At 36.5% G+C, this 15,822-nt stretch overlaps 1 protein-coding gene across 2 annotated transcripts in view; it reads left to right on the forward strand.

Annotated features, from left to right (window-relative positions):
• Positions 1–15,822, forward strand: part of LOC149072609 (MAPK/MAK/MRK overlapping kinase-like) — a 35,004-nt gene that overhangs the window by 6,168 nt on the left and 13,014 nt on the right. For both annotated transcript variants that reach the window (XM_089246364.1, XM_089246365.1), the window contains exons 2-6: positions 4,001–4,115; positions 5,551–5,640; positions 7,444–7,514; positions 8,661–8,739; positions 9,006–9,054. In XM_089246364.1, the coding sequence (XP_089102490.1) occupies positions 4,001–4,115; positions 5,551–5,640; positions 7,444–7,514; positions 8,661–8,739; positions 9,006–9,054 (404 nt within the window). The remainder of the gene's footprint in view (positions 1–4,000; positions 4,116–5,550; positions 5,641–7,443; positions 7,515–8,660; positions 8,740–9,005; positions 9,055–15,822) is intronic.

The following is a 15,822-nucleotide window of genomic DNA, read 5'->3' on the forward strand; positions in this document are numbered from 1 at the left end:
AAAATTTATTGTCTCCGATGTAAACAGCAGTTTTAGTATTTTCGGGAATCATCAGTATATCCTCCCCTCTCAGTACCAGGCCACGGTAGCACAGGTCGGTAAGATACTCGCCTGAAGTACCAAAGTATGTTTAGAGGTGTCGCGAGTTCGATACCCGGTTCGTCCTTGTCAGAAAACTTTCCTGACACAGGGGTACAACAGAAACGGTGACATGACCGCAAAAAAAATTACTACTGCAGGGAGTCCCCCATTGAGGGGTTAGCGCACCAACCTCTCGATGAGTATAAAAACAAGCCTGCCGTTTGGAATCGGCAATAAATTGTAGGTCCCGGTATAATTAGCCCTCGTGTGCAGAAAATGACCGTGGTGCGTAAAAAATGATCAAATGATCTCAGTACCATTTGAGAGAGAGAAACCCCTTTCTTAGATATTTCCTATATATAGTTTTTGAGAGAAACAAGCAACCGTATGAAGATCGGAAGTAGTTTCGAAATCAGTGACTAACACAAAATTACTGATTTTCCGGAAAAAACAACGACAAGATCCGAATGAAGCGATTCCAGGACTTGACAAGCATGATCGGAATGTTTAATTGCTTCAAGCGGATGGATTTAATTTCTTAATCTAATTCTCCTATATTTATTTTATATGAATAGGTGAGTGAAATGAATAAAATATATGTTTTATAGCATCAATTAATATCATATAGTTACCAAAACTAGGTTTGTTATGAATGGTCAGCATAGAAAAATATTTGATTAATCGACTAAAACGTTTTGGTTAACCAGTTAAAAATTTTAATCGATTCCCAACTTTAATTATAATTGAATTTCGGATTTCAAAATGATCCAAAATGTGAACTACTGGTCGTATAAATTTTGTGAGCATATTTGTAATGGAGTTTCATTATGTTAAAAAAACAGTTCATTTTTTTCAACTAGGGAGGATGGTTGGTGCTTTATTAATACAATTATTCAGTGTGCTATCCTCCTAAGGTCGGGATTAAACTATAAATGTTTCATAAAAGTTCTTTTATAAAACTTATAAGTGTATCGGTTACATTTGAGCGAATGTAACCAATAGTGGTTACATTTTCCAATTTTATAAAACAACTTTTACAAACTTTTATAGTGTTATCCCGGCCTAACGTAAGCTGAAATCTCAAAATAGCATGTGTGATAACAGAATATTTCTGTAGAGAAATTTTTGTTGTGCTTGATGTCGGGACTATCAGTCCAACTAAATTTGTAATGTTTCCATTAAACGCAACACGCTTCAGGTTACCCTATCACATGTTAACACACTTGGTGCTCACCGCAATATTAGAAAAATTCTGTCAATTATATTCTGTCATTTGAAGATGATTGCGAAATAGTCACTTTACTGGTGTTGTAAATAGTGCTGCAAATGTCGCATCACATAGTGACTTTTTTGTAATGCTAGAGACCCCCATTGACATATTGACCTGGATCTGCGCCTGGAGGCAACTCACGTGGTGCATGTGAATTTTCAGTTGATCCGACTCTGTAATTTTGCGTATTGACAGTTCAGGACACTGATATCTATTATTGTTCATGCCATTTTGAGATTTTAGCTTGCATCATAATATAAATGACATCATATTGAATATACAGGGTGATTTAAAAAAGATGGGCCAAACCTTTACGAGATGGAAATACGCGCTAATCCCCCCAAAACTTTAATCGTCATAGTTTACCGGATCGGAAATAAAATGTTAATTGCACTACAGCGCACTTAATGGTGAAATCGATGAGTGTGAATGAAAACACAAGAATGTCTTGGAGGTTACAAAATGGTATGATTAATAAATGATAATTACAGGGATGGCTCAAATAAACTTACACCGGTGATGGAGAGATTAGTGAACTCTCTCGAACAGACCAGGTATTTCGCAAACTTTTCTATCAGTACATTCAGGTTGGGGGGGGGGTAACTGCCCCGGGCTGTAAAATTTAGAGGGTGGCAATCTTTTTTAGGTGGGAATAAAGAAAACTTATATATATATAAAATTATCGAATTTTAAAGTGTGGGGGGCGGCAAAAATCTTAGTTACGGCCCTGCATTCTGGGTTACGAAAAACTTGTATAACGGTTGTCTTTGTTTTCCTGAAGGAATTTGCATATACGTGGTTGTCGTCTTCGACATAAAAATCACCACCAGAATGACACTTTTAAGTTTGCGAATCGGCCACTTCTCATCGAGTAAGCGCCTTCGCGTTTCATTTCCGACCCGGTAAACTACAGCGATAAATGTTTGGTTTGGTGCGTACTACCGCCTTGTAAACTTTGGTCCATCTTTTTTGAATCGTTCTGTATACTGTGTGCTACTCGTAAATGTTCAAGTAACGATCAGCGGGATCATCATAAAACTTTCCACTCAATTATCCACGGCAAGACGTGTTCCTAAAAAAAATGTTAAACATTCTTAATCGGCAGAGGTATAATAAGACCTTCCACGCAATTATCTACGGCAAGAAGTGTTCTATTTTGAAAACGACGAATATCTTTTTGTAATCGGAGGGACGTCATAAAACTTTTCACACAATTATGTATGGCAAAACATGTCTACCTCAAAACCAAGTATAAACATCTTATTCAGCTTATTTTCTATTAATCTCTTCACACCTGAGCCAAAAGTGACTGAAAAAAAAAATTTTTTTGATTAATTTGTGTTTATTGTATGTCAAAACGCCCCATAAAAAGAAAGAGAGTAAATAATTAATTTGGGTCGATATCTTTACTAGGACCATTTGAGTTACGCCGGGATTGCACTATAAAAGTTTGATAAAAGATTTCAGGTATTACTTATCAAGACTTCTCTTCAAATTTTGGGTTTTTTTCCTGGAACTAATTAAACGATTTTCTATAGAAACCTGTTGGAAACCGCGTTTCGGCTAACGAAGATGTTGGCTAATAAACGTGATTCCGGAACGAATCGTCTTCGTTAGCCGAGGTATCACTGTACTCTTCTTCCTTGAAATCGGAACTTTAATGACAATGACTGAATATATGTCCCGTAAAAATTAAAATTCTGCTGTGACATTTTTAATGCAGGTCACGGGGAACTATTAGTCTTTATTCATTCAGCTTTACCGGGAAAGAAGAGAATACAGACGGAGGACGTGTCTACACACACACAGAAATGCCGGGAAAAGAATATATATAATAAAGGAAAAAAAACTTTCTCCGGTTTTTTGACCTCCTTTCTTTTTTTGTTATCCAATTTTAACAACACAAAGTCTGGAGACTTAGTGAACTTAGCGTTTCATCTCCTCTGACCTGGTTTGTGGCCTTTTGTCCACTTTTCAATCAATAAAAGCAGTTGCCAAGCAATGGAATGTGTGCGCGCGAGTGGATGTAATAATAGTGATTGAATGAAGAGAGTTACGAATGGGATTGGCAATCACCCGCTAAAAACAAAATATAAATCCGATGGATATCACCACCGGAAGAAAAAAAAGACAAGAAAAGCACACACACACACACACACACACACACACAAAAAGGCCATTTCTGTTTCATACATTTTTCTGGTCAACATATATACTGAGAGAGAGATAACCTTAAACAAAGAAATATATTGGCTCACACACCGATAGATATAGCGCATTCTTCAACATGAATCTCCATTGTATAGAAAGCCCATGACTAAATTTTACTGGACATTCGTTAATTAATTAATTATATTGAACAAAATTATTTTACATAATGATATCATCTATATCCCATCTAAAGCATTTCTATAAAAAACATAGGAGGTCAAGACCTTCAAGATTGAAATATTCATCTGTAGAAAGTATATAAAAGAAAATGCCAACTCTTTTTTTGTTCATTTTTGATGTTGCATGGCAGCATTAGAATAATTAATGTTTACTTTTCTTGTTTTTCCAAAAAAAAAACTATCATTCATGTACACTATTTGGATAGTGTTGAGTTCATTATTACATACATACGTATATCTCTTTCACTATTCTTTCTAGAATACCGCATACTTGGCAAAAAAGGAGAAGGGAGCTTTGCTGAAGTAATGGCATGCCAGAGCGTTGAAGATGGACAGCTATACGCTTGCAAAAGACTAAAGCGGCATTTTGTAAGGTATAAATTATTTACTCTGGTTTGGTATGATGTTCTAAGTGCAGTGTTTTTCAACCTTTCTGAAAACAAGGGCTGGTAACATGTCTGAAACAATTAGACGGGACATACCTGTAATGTTCGTTGTTTCGATTTTTTTATGCATTTGTCCCATTTTTTCAACGATACTTATTTGAATTTGTAATAATTACCAAAGTCGTAATACACAGCGTTTTCATAATATAAATTATGTAATGATAATTATGGCAAAAATTATAAATATTCGGCTCATATATTTGTCAGTTTTATAACTTTTTTACGCAACTTTAATTACGATCGGCGATTATTAGTGACTCTAAATTCATGGGACAAACTTTAAGAGGTTATATAAGCCACCTAAACAAGCATTTTTGATCATAGAATGTGCGGTCAAATCGCAATAGCAAAGTCGGTAGAGGATGTTTTTAGAGAGTGCACAACAGCACTTCACCGAAAAAACAAATATGATATTTTTCTGACGGATTTGCTCCGATATGTGCTATCAAGCATTCGAGAGTGCATATGCACTTTCGGATTGGATTGGAGTTTGTTTTTTATTGGTGCACACAAGGACCCATCAAGGTTATGCTGCGCCAAACAATTATTAAGCGGTGTAATGACTTGTGGTAGGATTTGCGTTACCCAAGTTACACCACGAGAAGGCCTACCACATTACGATAACTTTCACTCTCGAATGGATAATTGGACACTTATTGCAGATTATACGACAGAAAAATATATGATACTTACTTTTTGGTGAAGTGCAGTTGTGCACTCTCTAAAAACACCTTCTACCGCTATTGCTATTCGACCGCACATTCTATGATCAAAAATGCTTGTTTGGCAGTCTTACATCATTTGTCCTATGAATTTAGAATCACCCTGTATAAGTTTAAATAATCAGTTCATTCACACAAAAATATATTTTGCTGCCGAGAAGTTAAGTTTATTTTCTTTACAATTCTTGTGAATTACCTATGTTAAATTCAACTCAGTTTACGCGATTTCGTCTTCGATATTTTGCGGAACCAATTAGTCGCGTATAGCGAGGGACGCGTGTAAATCAAAAATTATGTAGCGGCTACATGAATTGAGCGAAATGTTCCGTGGTCCGGCAGGAAATCCCCACGGACCAGCGGTTGAAGAGCACTGTTCTAGCGAATAGAAACGTTTTTTGTCATATTGAATAATGAATCGAAACTATTCTGAGGCTAATGGCTGTTAGGGGATGGAGGTCAAGGCTGATTCTCTGATCAAACTCTAGATTTCTTTGACGAATCGCACAATATATATACAATGATTCTTCCCGCGTTATCGTTGAATTTGAGACAGCGAGCGCTTCTTATTGTAGTGTATTATAATAGTATTGATCTGATATCCACGTTCATTATGCTATTATTCTTATTAATTTGTTCCACAGCGTAGAGCAGGCATTGAATTTGACAGAAGTAAGGGCATTGCGTCGGCTCACTCCTCATATCAATATTGTCCAGCTGCACGACATCATCTTGTAAGTTTTGACGCAATCTCAGCGAACATTTTTTTAATGTGATTTCGGTGAAATTTTTCATTCGAAGACTAAATTTAAACACCATAATTACCATAATTTTAGCGGTTATGACGCTTATGAAAAAGCGTTTACTAATGGGTAGATCGCAATTTATGAGAGGGAGAGAACGTACATTGTACCGTTTTACGCAAAGACACCCTTAGGGGTGTGCGACAGGCGTGGTCGTACCGGGCCCCACGTTTTCTGGGGGGGGGGGGAAAGGGCACACTTACGTTGATAATAATTTTGTTCATTAATTCTGAATTTTCATCTCTATTCTGGATCTATTTACTTCATAAGATCTGAGTTTTCATCCATTCTGTAATTCTGAAAATTTTCATCAGTTCTGGAAATCTACATTTCCATCTAGAAAGAAATAATTTTGGAATTCGGCATTTTTTCGTCTAGAAAGAAATAATTCTGGAATTATTTCTTTCATAAATACTGAATTTTCATCAATTTTGGAACTATAATTTCTATGATTTATACTCCGAATTTTCATCAATTCTGGAATTATTTCTTTCATTTATTCTGAATTCTCATGGGTGCGAAATGATCTGTCAATTATTTTTCTTATTTCCGATTTATCTATTCAAGACTTTCATTAGTTCTTAGACAGTTTCTTCCATTAGGTTCAGATATTAATTGGTTTGGGAGAATTATTTCTTTCATTGATTTAAAATTTTCTCCAGTTTTAAATTTTCATTATTATTTAAAATTACAAAAAAAATAATAATGAAAATTTAATTACATTTAATTGTGTCTATATTTTTCTGCGTGGAAAATTTTTCAGTATTCCCGTATATTCTGTAATAATGTATGAATTTTTGGATGCCAATTTCCCTCTCCCACAGAAAGGGCCCCGAAATTATTAAAACGCCTCTGGCCCCACTATTATTTTTGCTCCGGGCCTTGCGTGTGGTAAGGGCGGACCCGGTTTTACGAAATTGGTTTTCAGAGAAATAATTGAACACAAGTTTCAAGTATTCATAATCTAGTTGTCACTCGGAATTATTTTCGAATTTGTAACCCTTAATAAATATCTAGTCAACACAACACAAAACGCATGCGCATAAAACTACCAAGTTCAGTGTCCCTTTTTTTTTTTGAATAGTCGTCACCTTGGTGATAAAGACATGGAGAACATGCAAAATGCACATTTTGAGCTTCCTGCTTTCAAACGCAAACCACTGACGTCATGTGTTCGAGAATTACATTTCTTTTCATTTATCCCCCCTCCCGGTCAATTCCAGCGCCAATCTCTCGGCTACTTTTGTAATTAATCTGCATCTCTCCGGCGTCACAACAGTCCAGATCGAAACTTTCCGTCCAAGGCTGACCTCAGAGATGATAGAAAACGGACGAATACATCTATATTATGGAGAGTGATAGCCGTTATGTCATTGGTTTTTCGATAGAATTTGATTCGGAAAATTGGGGGGTTGTGGATTACGTGGTTTTATTTTTTTCACAGTAGTATTTTCAGACTTTTTAGCTGAACTGAACAGTCAACTTTTCAACAATCACAATAAATTTAAATATGTAATGTACTGTATAAGCATTTATCTCAAAATTTTCTGGTGTAGAAATACTTAGAGATACAGATATTATTAATGCATTGCTAATTTGCTTTACATAAAATTTTCATGGAAGTCGATAAGTGTGATTGGAAAACTCTAATCAGATGGTGTTTTCCCCCATGTTCGATTCTGATAAGTATCTATAACTTGAGATCTTTTGTTTTAATATGTGCTTCAATTTCAGCGATAAAAAGTCTGGTCGGCTTGCCCTTGTATTTGAGCTTATGGATTTGAACATGTACGAACTTCTAAAAGGTGAAATATTCATTTTTCATTGTTCGAATACGTGTTGTAGCATTGTTGCATTCTTTACTGTAATAAATACGATAATTTATCGTGTCTTGATATGCAGCAATACATACATTACTGAATACATCACGCAATGAGCACATCGCCATTTTTTAATAGAAAATTAACCTGAAAAAAAGATGTTTGCCGTTTTTTTTTGATAGACGTGTTTTTGCAAGGATGACGTCACTCTCCGCTACCATACGAAGGTACACCCGGAAAGTGAAAGGACATGGGTTCGATTGCCCGCAGGGGCAGTTGAATTTTCTCTCTTTCCAAAATATACGCAACAGCCAGTTGTGTTAAAAACCTTCGTAGACGTGTTTTGCCGTAAATAACTGTGTGGAAAGTTTTATGATGTCCCTGCCGATCAGAAAAAGATGTTAATCGTTTTTCAATAGAGCGTATCTTCTGGTAGCTAATTGTTCAGAAAGTTTTATGCTGTCACTGCCGATCAGAAAAAGATGTTTACCGTTTTTTTTCAATAGAACATATCTTGCCATAGATAAGCGTATGGAAAGTGCCGATTATAGATATTAGAAATTTATATAAATACATTGCAGAAACATTGTCGACAACTCTAGTCAAACGAAATAACGTCATAAAAATTGATATTCCCATCTCTACAGAATGACAATCCAGTTAAAAACCTGATTAGTTTCCGATAGAAAAGCATGTGCTATTCATGAGTGTTCTGTCAATTCTAACGCGCCTGACCTATATCGCACATGAAAGAAAATTTTTGTTACTGTTCGTACTGTATAATCTCGTGCACGCAATGCTATATTTTTCTTTTTAATTTAAAATTTAAGTTTCTTAATTGAATATTTTTTATGAATTTTGAAAGCAGTTTTGAAAATATGCGTTGAATGTTGAAAAATTTTCATTTCGAAAACTGTTTCTCGGGAACTCTTTTTAAGAATGATACTTAAAACCTTCATAAGAAGTTAAATCTAATCACAGTGGTTAGAGAAATGTCACGGAAAATAAAAATCGGTATTCGTACAGAAAATGTTTGAAATACATATGAATAAAGATATATAAGATCCAAACTTTTGTTGAAATTTCAGTTTTTCGTTAAAACTTTTTATAATTCTGTTCAAATTTTTTCAGCAAGAAGAAAACCTTTGCCAGAATTCCGAGTCAAGAATTATATGTATCAATTGTTAAAGTCTTTGGATCATATACATAGGTAAGTAAAGAAATGATCAGGTTTGTTCCTAAAATAAGTCGATTACGCATGAATTTTACCCACTGAATACAAATATAAATTAAAACAAAATTTTTTAGAAGCATTCGGTGACAGCAATGAGCTCTGTAATTAAACTTGATAATTAAAAATAACATCACTAGATACTTGAAAGACTGTCGTACCGAGATAGAATTTTAAGTTGGAGAGCACAAATTGTTTTACGATATAGTTAATGACTCCAATAAAATGACTCGATTTCGTTATAGGTACGGAATCTTCCACAGAGATGTGAAACCTGAAAATTTGCTCATTAGGGTAAGAAACAATTGCAGTTTTGTAATAATTTTATTTTAAAAACTGATATATCAAAGTGGTTTACTCTTTGAGGGGTTAATGTAAAAACCATCTTCTCGAGAGGTTCAAATTCTGGCTGAAGCATAGTTATATTCATGAAAATGTTGAAAGCCAGCCTGGTAATTAACGAGCTAATTATGAATCTCAACTCAGTTATCTTACTGAAAACTCTGCGATTCTATTAACGAAATGATGCATTATGGGTCAGGTATGAAAAAGTGTCGTGATATGTGGGAGAATTCACACGTTTATTCTTATTTCTTGTGGTCTTTCTGCAAAATTCAGTGCAAAGTTGTGTTTATCAACATGAATTTTGATACTTTTAATTACTTCAATGTTTTTTCACCCGTTCTGAATGCGAATGAACGTAGTCAGTAAAATTGTCTTGTTTTGTGAATTTCAAATATCTTTTCTACGATCCTTCCCATAAGGCATGGTCTTTTACCCATGGCCCGCGGGCCAAATGTGGCCCTGAGAGTTTTTTTGCCGTGGCCCGCTGACTATTTCGAGAAAATAGCTATTTAAAATAGAAAAACGATTAAATTACAAAAAAAAATTGTTAAAAGAGTGCTGGCCACTGAAATCGGTACTGCTGTATTTAAGGGTGACATACTTCCCAGGTTCAATAGTAATTGCTATGGTACAATGAATTTGGTACATTGAAAGGGCCGTAACGAATTCGGGGACCCAGAGCCAAAACACTTTGAGACATGATTTCATATATTTCGAGAGGCAAAATTTGGCTTCTAGAAGGTATACATAATTACAAAATTTACAGAAATGCTGAAAAACACCTTAATGAAAGAAATAACTTTAGAATTACTGTGAAAAAGAGAAATTTCATAATTGATGAAAATTTATCAAAAATAGCTACTGAAAGGAATAATTGTGGAAATACTGAAAGAAATAATTGCAGAACTACTGATAGAAATAATTTCAGAATTATATTTAGAGTAATTTCAGAATTGTTAAAAGCAATACTAGTTCCTGAAAAAAATCAAGAACTTGTGAAAGAAATAATTTCATGGTTAATGAAAGTTTTCAATAATTTGGAGAACCCTATTTATATATATATATATAATCATGGAAAATACTACTGTATGAATTGATAGCCCGCGGGCTCCATGGAAAGTTTCAATTTAGCCCGCAATGTCTGATAGGTTGAACGTTGAAGACCCCTGCGATATGATCTTTCCCAAGAAGCCAAAACTCCGAATATGGTGGTTGTGTTTAAAGGTAATGTTTCGAAGAAATCATAAATCACCTCACGCTATTACATCCTCTGCTCTTTAACACCGAAAAAAGGGTAATTTCAACATAATTTCACCCATTAATCTACTTCTGTCGCTAGATCATCGTCATTAGTTCTGTTAATGAACAGTTGCATTGATCGAATTGAGGGGCTTATGATACGAAATTGTAACCTATTTGAAATTTACTTGTGGTGACTGAACACAAAATGGGTACGGCGCTTGCTAACCAACATGGTATGCGCACTCGCAGTGGTTTTTTTTTTCACCTGGACCACGTGCACTCATCCAAAGAACAGAAGCTTGGCATGCGTTGCAATGTATTTTGTAACGCATGCTCTCCTCTCTCCATCATATGTATTCGAATATGTATTGGCATCCTTCCAGCCTGCAACAATTTCTTGTCACGGTACTCGAAATCGTAAAAAAGGAAAAACAAAAATTCAAATGTGCCGTAAAACTAACGTGTTTCTACAATAAATGAACTTGAAAACAATGGTTGAGCAAAACGGGGAGAAAAATTGATTTTTAGATTACTTTCATTAACCCAGTACTACCTAGGTAGGGAAAAATACCGCTCGTGGTAATCCAGGTCAATAATGCATGCGGCTGATGTAGGCCTACCAAAAGATGTTACGAGGTTCATTGAGTTCTGATACGGTGGCTTAAGGCGGCTGCTCACATGCATGCATGTTCAATCTTTTTGTACAAGCACTCACAGTTTTCCTTTCGACACTACATGGTACAAGCATGCTTCCACAAGAACCTGTTTATATGAGGATGATGTCACTCTCCGCTATGTATCTTCGCATGTTAAAAAGCTGTTAAAAAACCTGTTTATACTTGAAATAACTCGAGCCCGGATGCGTAATTACAATCCTTACATTCTCAGTAACACAAGAAGCATTAGCACACAGTTATTGGTTACTACGAGCAAGAAAGATAGCAAGACGTCACATGAGGGGGCGGAGCTTTTGATGAAAAATTCAGTTTCACCAAATAACTCGCTAGGCGAATACTTTTTATATTACTTCGAATTACGAAAGTCTTATCCTTCTCTTCCACGATCTTATTCACAAAAGATGATGGTAACCACATTGAAAAAATTAATTTGGCCCTTAAAAGAACCTTTTTTGAAATTAATAAAATAAAACAATGAGATTTAAAACGAGAGAATCAGAAAAAACCACGTGAGATGTATCTAGGAATGTAAGGTTTGTTTATATACGCTGTCCGAATGAAGATGCACTCGCTTTGGCTGCCTTTGTCTTAATGTGCAGGAGAAAAACGCCAACAACAAATTCTAACGCCGAGCAGAGCCATCACCGAAGCGTGCAGATTGCAGTGTTGCCAACTTGGTTATTTTCCAACTAGATATGGTCAATTTTTTCGTCCATTTAGTTGGAAAAAACACCATCTAGTTGTTTTTGTTGCTGTTTCGTTAGTTGTTTTTCTAGTCTTTTTCAAAAAAATTTTCCTGCATTCTAGTAGTCTATTATTATATTACGTGAAAATATACGGGAATTTCTCGGAAAATACGGAACGTGTGGTCATCTAAATAATTTCTAAAATTAATCCCAGTTTCTAGTTTTTTTTTAATGAAGAATCTAGTTGGAAAATTGTTTTTGACTGTTGGCAACATTGGCAGACTGGTATAAGCCTGTACAACCTATCTGTATGGTACACTCCTTCAGTTTCGCTTGCGCAAGCGCAGTTTGTAAAAGCGTGCATCATTAAAATTCATTAAATCTTCAAGCCGCTTTTGTACAATCAAAATGCCTATGCAAATTTCTCCTACAGAAGCTCGAGCATGCTTGTACGAAAAGATTAAACATGCATACTCGTCATGCTTGCAGTTACGTGTGTAGCCTTCATCGGAGTGTTTTCTAACAAAGAATGTTCCGCTTGTGGAAGAATGATAGACCTTAAACTATCACACAAGCATCTTACAATTCAAATTTATGATCGTTACCCTCTTTTTTTGTGTTCTGTTATTGCAGAACTGACGTAGTTTTTGCATCTGCAACAAATTTGGACGATGCATAGTGAAGTGCCAACAATATATAGTATCTTCGAAAAATTGGTATCTTCGTTAACTTCAGCAAATAAAAGGGGAAAAGAAAACGTATACACGGTGATTCCATAATTATCCTTGCCACATTTTGCTGGCGAACCGTTGAACCAAAACAAGCATATTTCCAAGAAAGCTCACCAACTTTTTTAGAAAAAGTATCCAAACAACGTGTAGAGCTCATATATACGTTATTCATGTTGCAAAGGGTTGTTTTGTTACTAAAATATATAACTTAAATTTTTACATGGACATCTTGTGCTCAAAAACCCAGTAAGAAAGTTGTTGCCCTGCCTCTTTTGAGACCCAACAAAAAATTCTACGTTTCTAAGTGCAATACTCGCTGAGATGTTCAAATTCAAAAATCTGAGAAAAGTTGGGAAAGAACAACATAAACGAACAGACAACGCTTCTTTCCCTCGTTTTTATGCTGTTCTTTTCCAACTTTTCTACGTATTTTAATTCAAACATCTCAGCGAATATTGCGCTTGAAAACGTGGAATGTTTTTCGTATGTATCCGCACAGGCGGATTTAACGGCGGACACACCGGGCCCCGAAAAAACCCCAACTTTATACTTATTTCTAATTTAAGGAGTCCAATATTTTCTTCTGCTCCCGGGGTGGCTACCAAACTTAATCCGCTTCTGTTTGTAAAGGAAGCGGTTAAGGGGGCGTTCAAGTATTACATCAGCAGATTTTGGGCCCTTTTTTACCCCCCCCCCCTTGTCAGTAAAATTTCGTCAGCTCTGCCTCCTAATGTACATTGGGATCAGAGACGTACGCGGGGAGGAGCATAAGGGGGTGGGGGGCTCGTGCCCCCATCCCAGACGATCGAAAATTAATTTTGTTGATGCAAAAAATAGATATTTTTTAATTAATATTTCGGAAGGAAATACCTTTTTATACGTTATTATAATCAATTTCTGTTAATTTCAATGCTATTTGAAGGCTGAGAACTCAAAATTTCTTTCTAGGAAATTCATTGCGACCCACCCTCTAAGCCATATAAGCTAAATCCCTTGCCTGCGGACACAAAATGTAGCCCTCGGGGTTATCTGATGTGACCCGCCACCTCAAACCTAATTTTGTAAAAATGAACTAAGCGGCACATTTACAGATTGCTTAAGTGACCCGTGGCACAATTCCAGAGCATTTAAGTGGCCCGTGGCATATTTTCAGATCACTCAAGTAGGCCCGTGCACACTCACAGATCGCTTAAGTGACCCGCGACACAGTTCCAAACTACTTAAGCGGTCCGTGGCACATTTAGAGATCCCTTGAGTGACATGTGGCACAGTTTTAGAGCACTCCCCAGTGGTGCCCAGTGCAGTTCTACATCACTCAAGTTACCCGCGGCACATGCCTAGATTACTTAAGTGATCCGCGACATAATTACTGATGACTTGAGTGGCACGTGGCACAGTTCCAGGGCGCTTAAGCAGCATGCGTCACATTTCTAGAGTACTTGAGCGGCCCGGACACGTTTCTAGATCAAATGAAGGATCCGCAGAACATTTAGAGATCACTAAAGTGGCGGTGTAGAGGACTCATCGATAGGGAGAATGTTAGTTCGGGTGCCCACAAACTAGCGAAAGGTTTTTCTCGTTTTTGGCACACCCGAGTAAGGTGCCATTAAGAATATTTCATATTTTTATAAAGGGTGGTTAATGACGTCAGCATCATTCAACTCGCTCCCCCTATCGATGCTGACGTAATACTTGAATGACCCCTCAGAAGTACAGAAGTCTCTCTCTCTCGTCGAACCCCGCCCGCCCCCCCCCCCCTTCACGGTAGGAATATCGAAGCCAAAACTCAGGTTCTAGCAAATTTAGGGCATAATCGGGAATACTAACACACACCTTCGGGTAGAGACCGTAAATTACTGACTACGATCGGTCCGAGCATTCTCACCATAGGACGTACTAGAATACGTATTTTGATTAACGTTGGTTATTACTAAAAAATTACTTTCTTCTGTTAGTTGACAATCATTACTTCCTACAGCATGTAATTCCTAGATACTCACGATCATGATATTAACTCATAATTTCACTCGGGTTTGTTATTTGGTTCCTGTGTAATGTATTGTTTCATATGGTTGCTGTTTATCCCAGAAACCATAAAGCAAATCGATTGAAGTCGATCGTGGGTCCGGAAAGGAATGGCTCGACCTTCAGTAAATAGATTTTATCCGAATGCGTGACAAACCTCGATCTGTCTCTTCTGGGCCGTATCAAAGTACCAGCTAATTGTATTTCAAATAAGTTGGTCACTCTATACGTATTCATACAGTCAAGTGTGAAAATTTACTAAAAGACGAGATCGTTTTATCAATCATTTTTTTCAAAAAATTATTTTTCAACAACATGAGCATAATCAATGTATATTAGCATGAAATTTTGGACTTGGAAAACAGTCTTCATGCTTTAGGCCGGGATTACACTATAAAATTTTATAAAAGATCTTTTACAACTTGAAAAAAAAACAACCAAAATAAGTGGTTACATTCACACAAATGTAACCAATACGCTTATTGGTTGCATTTTTCAAGTTTCATTAAAGAACTTTTGTAAAACTTTTATAGTGTTTCATGTACATATATTGGCTGGAAAAATATAAAAATACAGTGTTCTTAGAATTATGCCATCTACTACCAAACCGTTTTCTTCTGAGCACCATATACAGTATATACTCGTGTATAAGCCGACGCCCTGAAATCAGCGCATTTTCATGTCTTCTTCAGTTCCGTCCATCGCACGTGTACTGATATAAAACTTTTTAAAGGATTTGATGATGATTTCGGTGTAATATAGTTTGAACCACAAAAAAGGTGATATTGCATTCGAAACACATACCTAACTTCAATATATTTATTTTATGGGCGATTTTTGAGGCTCTATACCAGTGTTTTCCAAAGTGGGCAATATCAAAGTACGGAAAAGTACGGGGGGGGGGGTGATGGGAAGCTACTGGTATAACATAGGATCCTAATGGTGTGCTTGAGTTGTGGGGTGACGAGAGAAAAAACAATTTCTGAAGAACGGGGCGATGGAACAATAAGTTTGGGAAGGTATAAACGACCTCTTTGAGGCCCTGTATAAGCAATACAATTCGGTCATTTGATCATTTTCGTCGCACCACGGCCATTTTCTGCACACGAGGGCTAATTAGACCGGGACCTACAATTTATTGCCGATTCTAAACGGCAGCCTTTTTTATACTCAACGAGAGGTTGATGGGCTAACCTCTCGGTGTGGACTCCCTGCGGTAGCAATCTTTTTCTGTGGTCATGCTGCCGTTTCTGTTGTGCCCCTCGGTCAGGAAAGCTTTTGAGAAGGACGAACCGGATATTGAACTCGCGACACATCTAAACATCCTTTGGTACTTTTAGCGAGTATCTTGTCGAC

Source organism: Pholcus phalangioides, unplaced genomic scaffold, assembly GCF_987345545.1.
Source record: "Pholcus phalangioides strain wild (caught in Gottingen) unplaced genomic scaffold, Ppha-v1.0 ptg000017l_1, whole genome shotgun sequence".
Lineage (NCBI taxonomy): Eukaryota > Metazoa > Arthropoda > Arachnida > Araneae > Pholcidae > Pholcus > Pholcus phalangioides.